General features: G+C 39.9%; 1 protein-coding gene across 3 annotated transcripts in view; it reads left to right on the plus strand.

Moving 5' to 3' along the window:
* The window catches only part of KIAA1328 (KIAA1328 ortholog), a 179,857-nt gene that overhangs the window by 125,283 nt on the left and 41,935 nt on the right, over positions 1–12,639 (plus strand). For all 3 annotated transcript variants that reach the window (XM_062017931.1, XM_062017932.1, XM_062017933.1), the window contains one exon: positions 11,669–11,853. In XM_062017931.1, the coding sequence (XP_061873915.1) occupies positions 11,669–11,853 (185 nt within the window). The remainder of the gene's footprint in view (positions 1–11,668; positions 11,854–12,639) is intronic.

Raw genomic sequence — 12,639 nt, forward strand, 5'->3', positions numbered from 1 at the left:
GTATTTGTGGAAGCAGATGCTTGCTTGCCCTACCCAGCATAAAGAACAGTTCTGCGGGCAGTCGAGAGAGTTCGTACTGCTGGATTTTTATAGGATCATTAATTATATGTTATAAGGCAGCTAAGCATGGCATTCCTAACTCGATGAATTCCATTATGAATGGCCTTTTCATATTCTTCTTCTCATTATATTAAATGCGTATGACCTGAAGTTTAGCTAAAGTTATTGTTCGGGTTAACTTTCATTTAGTGGTTGCCCTAGTTTTAGGAACAGTATGATCTTTAGATTTTATGGAGAGACAGGATTTTTTATGCATGTTTTTGCAGCACTATTTTAGATAATTTCTTTTGGATCTAGGTAGGAACTTCTGTGAGGCGGCAGGGATGGGATTTAGTCACTCCTTGATTTGCCTGGAGATTTCTGTTCTTGTGTCCCTGGATGACAACATTCAGTTACACGGATTTGGCTATCATCTCTGTGCCAATAACTCTTAAACCCTCTGCTCTGTTCCGTCTAGTCTTGCATATCTGACTGCCTTCCTGACACATAATCCTGGTTGTTTTGCCCTCGGATCATTCCTAATCTGGCCAAAACAGAACTCCTTACTTTTTCTTCTGAATCGCTCTTCACTTCTGATTTTGATAACGCCACATCCTCCCTGTCACTCAGACTTGTAATCTTGGGGTCACTCTCCTCCATATGCATCTGGGCTGCCTCCAGCTATTGCAGCTTCCTTCTCTTTTGCAGCAAAACCACACCTGCAATGTGTCACTGGCTACAAGAACACTCCTTGCTCTTCATTGTACCTTGACTACTGTGAAGTCTTCTTTGGCTGCTCAGTATTCATTCCCCTCCTTCAAAATAAGTTTTCCAAATGGGTATTTTGGATGCTTATTGAGATCTTGTCGCTATTGGTTTTCTGAGGACAATTGTCAACATTATCAGTCTGCAGGGCTCTGCAAGAAGTCACAAAGCTGTTTCTTATTTTATTTTCTATGCCACCTTCTCTTTGTCACTCTTTCAGTTGCATGAGACTTAACGTTTTGGTGGGTGTTGCATGAACTTTTGGTCATGTGCTCCTTCCATATTCCCTAATTCTTTCTGGATTTGGAACCACTGAATCATGTCATGGCTGCATTTGCCTCTATCTGTTCTGACCACATCTTGCACATCCCCTCCTTTTTTTCTTTTTTTTTTTTTTTAGAGTTTGAGTGATAAGTTTCAAACTAGTGCATCTCTTTCCACTGACTAGGTAGGATGATATCTACCTAGTAAGTCCACCTAAATTTTAAATAATGCTCAAACGATATCACTAACCCAGAGAGAAAAGTTTTATAACTCAACTGCAATGACAATTCATCGGCTTTTCTGTGCAGAAAAGCTTACCTATGTCTTCTAGCACATGAAAGTGTTTGAAAAAAAACCCAAACCAATATGGAAATATCTTTGGTCTTCTGTCAGATAGTAGGACGAGACTTCACCTGTGTAACTGCATGCTCTTGTGTTTGATAAATGCACAGTTAATTTGTTTTTTCTTTTTCCTTTGTGCTTCCTTAATCTCAAAGTCTTGCATCCTTTTTGAGAAAATAATTTCTCTTTATATAGGGGCTGTAGACTCAGTGGGACTGAGCTGGTTCAGCCACACAAATAGACCCACATCACCGTGGCACTGGTGGCAACAGCTGTGGACAGGTATTTCCAAACAGATTGTAACAGACTTATGCAAAGGTAAATGTCTGAGACCTAAGATCAATAATGGCTGTAAGATCACAAGAAACACTTGTATCTGTACTAAGAGAAGCACATGGTGTATATGTCCTCTTAGTTTCTAGGGGCAGGGGACTGGCAGCCCAGAGCCCATGATTTCACTGCACGCAACCTCGTGCCAGAATCTCTTCCCTTCCTTCCTTCCTTCCTTCACTTGATATTGAGTGTGCCAATATATATTTCATTGATATGTGCCTCAGCGAGGCAATGGTTTCTGTGCGGTTTCATGTCTGTATTGCACTTGCAATAAATACCTCGTTTTTCACTCACTAGCCATCAAGCATGCTGTATAAAATATGTAACTTCTGTGGATTCCAGGCAGTGGAAGTGGCCAGAAGTGATATTTTAAGTCTTTGCCAAGAGCTATTGTCAAATCTACATCTGTGGGGTACAGCAATCCACTAATCCGAGTAAAGTCTGAAGTCTAACTTCTCTGTTTATTTCTTTTTGGGCTATAAGATTTTTTTAAAAGCAGATCGATAAACAATCTCAGTGTTTTCATTTTGCTAAGCAATATAATATAGATGAGTATTAGTGTAGTAGTAAATCATTAATATACTCCTTAATCATAGAGTGGCTATGTCCCATGGATGTGATTTAATCATTGAAAAAAGGCTGATACAGTGTAAAGATGAATCAGGATGGGTGTTTCCAATAGAAGTGGGATATTGTATAACACCTTTTTAAAAGATCCTAGTATGAGAACATTTGAGATGTCATGTACATTTAGAGTTGCAGATCTGCAACTATAACGTGTCATTGGTTTTTATCACTATAAAACTAGAATTAAACCCCATATTGGGTTTTATTTGGCTAGTAGAGCCGTTGTGGTGCAAGGATGCATGTTGGCATCATGTTAGATGTTAATGTGAACTAAGCCTTTGATGGCTTTTTGGAGTAAGAAAAGCATCACAGTTTCCAGGTTCACTAGTCCAAAGATTTGTAAGACTTTGACACTAACACACCTGTATAACCCTAAAACCCAACAGTAATCTGTGCATAAAACACTTGGTTCAATCATCATGTATTACAGATACATGTGTGAGGATGTGTGAGGTGAGTGGTTGGACTTGATGATCTTAAAGATTTTTTCCAACTGAAACAATTCTATGATTAAAATATAAGGACAGGATTTTCATGGGAAAAGATGAGTCCTGTAAGGGTGCTTCCATGTTGGTTTAGAATCATAGAATGGTAGGGGTTGGAAGGGGCCTTTAGAGATCATCCAGTCCAACCCCCCTGCAGAAGCAGGGTCACCTAGATCAGGTCACATAGGAACATGTCCAGGCGAATCTTTAAGACCTTCAAGGAAGGAGACTCCACAACCCCTCTGGGCAGCCTGTGCCAGGGCTCCCTCACCCTCACGGTGAAATAGTTTTTTCTTATATTTAAGTGGAACTTTTTGTGTTTCCTAATGGTAATGGATCCTAATTGTTAGAGCAATCAGGTTCAGGGACAGCAACTTCAGACAAACAATAAAGGTAAAACCTATAGTTGTGTCTACTGTGGATTTTTATTTGACTGTGAAAGATTTTCCGTGCAACATGTTCCATGATATCAGGGGAGTCAGTGACTGGAAGGTCATGTCGAGATCCTTAGAGATGTGTATATTTGCCCAAGCTAGTGGTTATTAATTTTCATTGCTATCCGTGTGAGAAGTTTGCGACTTTATATGCTGGTGTTATTGAAAGTTAGCATCTGTCAAGTACAACTCCAAAACTTTTATTTTCTGTGTACATGTGACTCTTCATAATGCTTGCACACAAGAGTACAGTCTTAAATACCTGTTGCTTTAATTAGATATCTCTTCAAAATGTCTTGTTATTAGGGCATGCTGGAAACCCTGTGATTACCTACTTTCTAACTTTTACTGTGTCTTGTCTTTGTTATGTTGTCATTTATCCTTAGCAAATGATTGTTCCACAATGTGATCCGTAATCAGAAAAAGGGCTTTTGTAATTGCTGCTTATTTATTGAAAGCTCCTGTTATCAACACCTATCAGCCTGACTGGAAACTCTTACGGAGGAGGGAGTGCTTATGTACGAATAGTCTTAGTGATGGAAGGACTCTTGCACCAAGTGCGTGGTAGCCTGCACACTCAGAGACTGATCTCTGCAGCAACAGCCCAGCCTCAGCTTGTTCTTGCAGTGCTGCCCATCTACTCTAAAGTCTTCTGTCCTGGATGAGATAAGTTGAGAAGGAAAGATGCATTGCTCTTCTATGCCTTTATCACAACCAAATTGCAGTCTAATTTGAGGGGTGTTTGTCCAGGAGATAGCTTGCTTATGGTATTTTGGTGGATATCTTGTGAATGGGGCTGGCTTTCAGCCACACAATCTTGATGCTCGATAAGGAATGAAGACATTCACTTTGCTGTGATTCTCTTTCTGAAGAAGAGGGTGATGTGGCTTGATCTACTGGAGAAGTTTGGATTTAGGTCAAAAACTTCATGTTTGTCCTAAACAGGTTTTTGCATTGTTCTTTATGGTGCTTTCACTAGTGACAGTTTGGCAGACTTTTCAGATATACAGACACTGTTTTGAAGGATTGTTTTTATACCCGTGACTTGACATTTACATGACTTTCTTTTGTGAAGGCTGACAGCGCTGCTTGCTGGAACGACAGCTGCTCTGCTCTATAAGAAAGGCCAAACTCACTATCATGGTATTTTGTCCTACTAAAACTGTGTCAGTCTATTCTCTCTGGCTATTTCTCTGTGACTGTCTGAAAACCTGAATGTTGGAATTTCTTTTGTTTTCAGAAGAAAAGAGGGAAGAGTAATCAGAGCTCATTTTGCTGTTTATTAGGAGAACTAGGATTTGTTGGAAAGATGCTGGGAGGGAGGGAGTTGAAATATAACTAAATTAAAGCAGAATGATGATAGGACTTCAAAGGGAAGACATGAACATAATCTTAGGTGGAATTTAGCTTAGTACTTGCTACAAATGGACCTCTAACTGTGTATATTAAGTCAAGTCCTGACTTCATTGAAGATAAAGACAGGATTCTGATTGATTCAATGAGGCCAAGGTTTCACCTATGGCTGGTATGATCTAATAGGTCATTGCTAATTAAGAGCCCATGTGGCCTCAATTCTTGCTGGTGGAATTAAATATCTGAGGACCAGTCACTGAGGGAATGGGGAAGAAAGTGGCCTCAGAAAGACTGGTCTGGAGAAGTAATCCATGCTATGAATTGCTGTGCCCTGGTACAGCTTGATATGTGGAAGAGTTTGTATTGGCTGATAAAAACTCCTCTGAGAGGAGAGAAAGTAAACCAAATGCAATATGTCCAAATGAGACAGTTCAACAGAAAAAACAACCATCAGAGAAACTTGATAAAGCCACAGACATTACTGGATTCAAGGGCGCTGAGCCTCGAGAAGACTGTAAGAAATCAAAGCTCCACATAATTCCCCAGCATAATAACAATCGCCACCTATTTTCTATGACAAAAATAATTTTGTTACAAGCAGATTTTATAATATTTTTATTTCAATTCCAGAACTCTCACTGGCAGGTGATGTGTTCCTGTGCGTGTCCCTACCATCCTGCCTTTTGCCTAATAAAATGTGTGAGAAAGGAGATATACTTGGTCCTGAAGATCATGGATCTGTTGGAGCGGGCCTAGAGGAGGGCTATAGAAATGATCAGAGAGTTAGAACTTCTATGATGAGAGGCTGAGAGAATTGGGATTGTTCAGCTTGGAGGAGTGAAGGCTCTAGGGATGCTTACTTGTGGCCTTTCAATATTTAAAGGGGGCTTGTACAAAAGATGAGGATAGACTTTTCCATAGGGCCTGCAGAGACAGGATGAGAGGTGATGGTTTTAAACTAGAAGAGATGAGATTCAGACAAGACAACAAGGAAGATGTTTTTCACTGTGAGGGTAGTGAAACAGGTTGCCCAAACAGGTATGTACCCCATCCCTGGAAACATTCAAGGTTAGATTGGATGAGGCTCTGAGCAACTTGATCTAGCTGAAGATACCCCCTGCTCATTACAGGAAGAGTTGGCTAGATAACTTTTAAAGGTCCCTCCCAACCCAAACTATTCTATGAATCTGTGATCTCAAAACTATAAATTAACATGCTCTCTAGGAAGGAAAGCAGCTGTTTCTTATTAACATGCACTGGATCCCAGCAGTATCATTAACATGCTGATGCATCTAACAGAAGCCTCAAAATGCCAGATTTCATAATTGGGCCATGAAATCTCACTTAAGACTTGAATATGGCCTTCAATGCCCGTATTAGAACAGGATATTTTTGTGCCTTTAAAAGCAGGGGAAAAATGTTAAGCTTAGGGGTTTTTTTTAAAGTACTCTATGTTTACATATGATAAGCTTTAGATTTTTAACAGCATGTTTTTAAGGCGGCTAATCTGCTGGCATGAGCAGATTGGTTTTGTGGTGGGGAAAGAAAAGAAAGGATGATGACATTCAGGGAAGACAGATTGCCCTGAATTTTATGCCATTCTTCTCGTCTTCACCTGCAACACTCTTTACCTTCCAGATCTACTCATCTCTCTTATAGCTTTGCAGAAGCAAAAAAGTACCTGTGCATTAGCAAGTGGACCAATGTCCTTCCTCTTTCCCATGTGTGTCTTTGATGGCATGTGCTTCTTGACGAGTTTCTTTCCAATTCCGCTGGAGAGAAACGACTTTCTACAACTACCTAACAGAAGGTTGTAGTGAGGTGGGGACTGGTCTCTTCTCCCAAGTACCAAGTGATAAGAGGAAATGGCCTCAAGTTATACTAGGGATGATTTAGTTTGGATAGTACAGGAAACTTTTTCACTGAGAGGATTGTTAGACAATGTCCCAGGCTGCTCAGAGAGGGGATGGTCACCTCATTGCTGGAGATATTTCAAAGCCATTTAACTGAGGTGCTGAGGGACATGGTTTAGTAGTGGGCTTGACAGTGTGAAGTCAGTGGTTGGACTTGATCTTAAAGGACTTTTCTAAGCAATTTTTCTGTGATTCTAAAGAAGGGGCAGGTTGTGTCCCCCCAGACGAGGAATCTAGGTTGCAGATGGATCTAAGAAGGGATGTAAGCTCTGCCTCTGTAGTCTCATGATTAGCTCAAGCAGACAGACATGGTATATGCACTAATTTCAGGTGTCTCCTTTTCTTGGTGAGTTTAGTATTTTGAAGTCAGTTCCAGTTCTTTTCCACTTCTGCTGGCTAGGTGCCCAGCTTCTTTACTGCATCAGTTTGGTTTTTGCCTTGCAGATTAGGGTGATTGCACTGCCCTACCTAACAGATTCTGGGGAAAAAAAGTCTTGGAAAATGTGGATTGCATGGTAGTTCTGGAAGTAGGGGCTTACTGTGAGCAACACAGTACATTTGAGAGTACTGAAAAAGTTGTAGTTGTTCAGGAGACCACTGTTGTTGCTTCTGAGATCCACTGATCCAAAGTCCACAGTCCTTTTCTTCCCATGAATATCTTCTTATTTGCAATGTAGACAACTAGCTTCCCAAACAGTCCCACTTTGAAACTGGTGTTTTTCAGAATTGATTTAAGCTGATCTAAATTAGGACCCCTAATGAAAAGAAGATTGTGATACATTGACATCATTATCTTTGTCCTATCACTTGTGATACTACTGCTTTATAGCACGCTGACTCTGGAAGCTGATCTAGCTGAAATCTCCAAGCCAAAGTGGGGGAGAGGCAATTTTCATCCTGTTTGTCAAACTGCATCAAAATGGCAATACAGATTCCAGCTACAAAAACGTATTGCTTGGGTTGTCTACTTATCACCAGTTTTGCATCATTAAGTGTTATGCGTTCTTGGCCTGATATAATTGCAGCAGATTGCACACATGAACTGTTAATTATTTTATTTTAAAAACAGAAATTGTGGAACAGGAAGATAACATTCCAACATGTTTGCTTTTGGAGCTAACCTACCACAGCAATCTGTTAGTTTGATAACGGTTAAACTCGCAAGCCCTTGCCTCAACAGGGTGCAGCAGGGTACCATTAAGGCAGCCATCTGTTGAACATATATAATGGAGGCACGAATTGCCTCATGTTTTGGGTTTCTGGCTAGTTATGTAGTCACGTTCTCTGGATGCCACTGATGTGCACTGAAAAATGCATGGAAAGATCAGAGTTCAGAGAAAGGTGAGCATGCAAATTTGGGACTGATGAGTGGGAACCCGTCAGTGGAGCACTAGGTACAGAACAGGGAAGAGATGAAACCTTATGGGTGTACACATGCTGACGGTAAACTGTACTCTGGGGCAAGAGTCTTAGCTGCTTGAGTTGCTTAGCAATTCAATAGATCTGTAAAACTCCATTTGCAGACCAAGGCTGCCATTATGTTGGATTGATTCATCAGGAGAAGCAGCTAAAACAAGTTAAATTCTATCAGAGTTTTCCTGCATTAATTTAAAAATGAATTTAGTTGGCGCTAAATGGACATTTGTTTTAGTATCTTGAAGAACTGACTTTTCTCTATTAAAGCAGAATAATGTATCTATATGGTGCCCTAACTTGAACAGTACATAAAGATTAGTAAATAAGACCCCATTAAAAATACTTATAATGTAAGTAACATGGGTCCCAATAGCCTTTCTAATGTCCATTAATGCTTATTCTGAGGATCAGAGCTCATTTCACTGAGCCATTTAGTCAAACCGTGTGATTATTTAGAAAGTTAATTCATGCATACTAAAATCTAGCTTAAGTAATGCAGAGGGTAGGAGGTAAAACTCTATGGAGACGATAGTCCTTTTTGTTATTTAATGATCAGCCATAATTAACTTGCAAATTTGAAATAATTAGAACAAATTAAAGGTATTTAACTTTGCCTCCCTAAAGAAAAATTCAAATTGCACCAAATGCAGCTTTAAATTATTCAAGTCTCAGAGGTCTGAGCTGGGTTTTTTTACAATGCCTTTTCTATGATAAGAATACCAATCTGCTTTTTGTCAGAAAGCATCCTATCAAGTAATTGTTCTTTGTGTCTAATAAATGACAGCTATTCTTCTTTGTATAAGTATTTCAGTCTCTGAAGACTACATCAGCATTTCCATGGCATTTTAATTCAATAAAACAAAAGGTTAATGTTTTTCTACTTTTTAAGGAATGCAAATACTAGCAGGATTCAATGGGTCCTGAATGACATTTAAAATTTGCCATTCACACTCAGCAGGGATATCGCGATATGAGGCACAGACAAGATGGGAAAAAACTATCCAAGGTGTGTTTTCCTTTGTTGGTGATGTACTTCGATATTCATAAGGAGACAGCAGTGCTGAGACATGCGTCTTTCTGGTCTACAACTCCTACCTTCGTATGTAGCTTAGGTAGGTTAATAAGGACTTGGTTTAGGTAGTCTCCTCTGTTGTATAGTTTGAGGTAATAGTTTCAAAATGTGACGAGCGACAGGATGTCCTGCTAACCACACTGCATTTGAGTGATACGATGGATTGCTGGATTTGGAAAGAGTGAACAGCCTGTTTTGTTGCTTAATCTCTCTAGCTATACGTAACCAATCCCCATGGACCATATGTTGCTTTTAAGTTTTCAAGGTTGTAATAGTCATGTCATTGATTTTACTTATTATCCCATAGGTGAATAGGTAACTATGTTCTGAAATAGGTTATTTTTTTCCCATTATGTTTTCTTCATTTCATTTTAGTACCTTGTCAATTATTGAAATTTTTGTGTCTGTCTGCATTATTCCTTCCCTTCCTTCGTCTGCACACCTCTCAGATTGTCATTTTATGATTGAACTCTTTCCTTACTTGAGAAAAACTTTAGCATGAGTTTTTTTTCTGTTAAATACTAAAAGACCTGGCTCTAATTAATTGTTTGGTGAGTTATAAATGCAAATACACTTGCTTTTGATATTTCCTCATAAATTAGCTTCTTCATAAAAGAAAACTTCTTGGTGTCTGTTTCTTTTTGAATTGCCTCAGCCATAGCAGAGGTTATTTAAACCAGAACTCTGTATTCTGAAGGTAACTGCACTGTGTAGATGATGTTGACAGAACCAGTCGAGTAATTGCCTCCTCATCTATGAGCCAAAGGTCACTGTCTTCACAAAAGACCTGTAGGTTGTAATTAAATGTACTCTAACAACTCAGAAGGCATCTAAATAATGACAGCCTCAGTGTTTTTAGGTACAGACAAATGGAATCAAGTCTTGTATTATCAGAGAATTCTGGTCAAGTGTTACGCCTTTAAGCCTCTTTAAACAGTTATTAGAGTCCAAACCTACCACTTGCTGTATGCTGGGTTGTGGAAATTAGTAGGTTAATAAATTAATATAATTCAAATAAGATACTAATTTAGTCCACCATAAATTTTAATAACACTTTGCAATGTTATCAGCAGCTGCATAGTTTGGAGCCCTAAAGTAAATGGAGATTGTTCAGAGAAGTTTTATCCAACACTTCAATCAGTTATCACAGGTCATGAGCCTTTACAGAGCCTTTATATAATGTTCTGCATTAATAATACAGGAGTAATACTAATTGTTCAACAGACACAGTGGGCCTTATTAAACAATGACGTATTGATTTGAAACTTTTTATTTAGCTGTCATTTTCTGATGGGAACATGAGAAATTTTCCTCAGATATACAGTGACTTCTGTAGTGTAAGCTTTTCAGTGAAAGATTCTTGTAAATCAGCCTCCACAAAGCTGTATCCCAAATAATGCAAAGTCTGTGGCAGTCTTTGGGTTGCCCGTGTAAAACTGGTGCTCAAACAGGAAAAACATTTGTTTAAACTTCAGTTAACTTATGGAAACTATGTGTCACTCCCATGATTGCAAGCAGAGCATTATAATCTTGGAATGAATCTATTCCTTTGTGTGGGTAACCCATGGATATTTTTTGTGATTTTAATTGCTTTCTATAACAATGATGGGGCTAATGACTTTTGGGAATCCACATAAATCAGTAGTTGCTTTCCAGAGAGCAGACTTTGAAAGCAGTAAGTTGTCTTTACTGAGAGAAAGATGGGTCTCCATAGCCTCCTGTCTTCGCAAAATATTTTGTTATTGCCTGTGTTTGCAGAGACTGAGCTCATCCTTGCTTCACATCACCAAATTTGTTTCTTGGCTCTGTCTGTGCAGTGTTTACGATCTTGTTCAGTCTGGTTCATCTTGAGCCATAATGGTTCTGGTTAGCTTTCTCTTCTTGCTGTACACAAACTGCTGCTCTTGCTGTACCACTGATTTGCTCACAGTTTCTCTTCCCTCCTCATAAGTACTTCTGTTCATTCTTATCACTTCTTTTTGTCTTATTTATTCTTATCCATTTTGATACTGAATCAATGTGTCACCAACCCTGGAGGTATTTGAAGGTTATGTAGATGTGGTGCTTAGGGACATGGTTTAGTGGTGGACTTGGTGGTGTTGCATTAATGCTTTGACTTGATCTTAAAAGATCGTTTCCAACATAAATGATTCTATTATCCACTTCCCTTTGGCAAACCATTACTGCAGTTTTCTCTTCATGAATTGCCTCTGTTTCCTCTTTATCCTAGCAAAGTGAGCATTTTTTTAATTACTCTTTCTTCCAACCTTGCTCCACTGTTCAGGACAAAGTACTTTCTGTATTTTCATCCTCCTCGTCCTGTCCTAACTACCCAGGAAACAGTGAACCTAAAGTTTTAAGGAATGTACCAAATGACACGAAACTCCAAATGTAACTGTTAGAGTGCTGTCAGCTGCTGACAACCAAAGGCTCCTGAAAAAGTAGATTCGTAGCTCTTCAATCCTTAGGCACCCTGCTTTCAGACATTATAAATGGATTCAATAAGAGCTCAACCAGCATCATGATGGTTATGCTTCTGGAGAGTGAAAGCAGGGAAGAGGGCTGGGTGTGGTGTTGAAAGGCCTGAATGCATTGTGTAACAGTGTGATCTTTCTTTCCTTCCAGTGTACCAGTGTTGAAGCATGAGGACTGTTTTCTGAGGACGCCTCCAGTGAGAAAAATCTCCAGAACACCTGGGAGCAGTTCTGGGAGGAATTCAATGAAGAAAATGATTGGTTTTGGTGCAAACATGGAAGGTGGACAAACTCTTCTGACGCAAACCAAAAGAGAAGGCATCAAGTCAAGGAAAGGTAAGTGAAAGCGCACTGTATTGTAGACCCATGAGTGTGCTGATGGCATTTAGAAATTGCTTATATATGGTGTTCCCCTGGGCTCAATGCTGGGGCCAATTCTGTTTCACATCTTTATCAGTGATCTAGATGAAAAGATTGAGTGAACTCTCAGTAAGCCTGAAGAGGACATCAAGTTGGGCCAGAATGTTAATCTGCCTGAGGACAGAAAGTCTCAACAGAGACATCTGGACAGACTGGAGTGATGGACTGAGGCCAATTGTGTGAGGTTTAATAAGGCCAAGTGCTGGGTCCTTCACTTGAGTCACAACAACTCCAGACAACGCAACAAGCTTGGGGCAGAGTGACTGGGAAGCTTCCCAGAGGAGAAGGACCTGGAGGTGTTGGTTAGTAGCTGTCTGAATATGAGCCAGCAGTGTGCCCAGGTGGCCAAGAAGGCCAATGACATCCTGGTCTGTATCAGAAATAATGGGACCAGCAGGGCCAGGGCAGTGATTGTCCCCCTGATGAGGCTGCACCTTGTGTGCTGTGTTCAGTGTTGGGCTCCTCACTACACGAGTGACATTCAGGTTTGGAGTGTGTCTAAAGAAGAGCAACGGAGCTGATGAAAAGTCTTATGAGGAGGAGCTGAGGAAACTGGGAATGTTTAGTATGGGGAAGAGGAGGTTGAGGGGAGACCTCATTGCTCTCTACAACTACCTGGTTGTAGTCAGATGGGAGTTGATGTGTTCTCCCAACGAACAAGTGACAGGACAAGAGGAAATGGTCTCAAGTTGTACCAGGGGA

Source organism: Colius striatus, chromosome Z, assembly GCF_028858725.1.
Source record: "Colius striatus isolate bColStr4 chromosome Z, bColStr4.1.hap1, whole genome shotgun sequence".
Classification (NCBI taxonomy): Eukaryota; Metazoa; Chordata; class Aves; order Coliiformes; family Coliidae; genus Colius; species Colius striatus.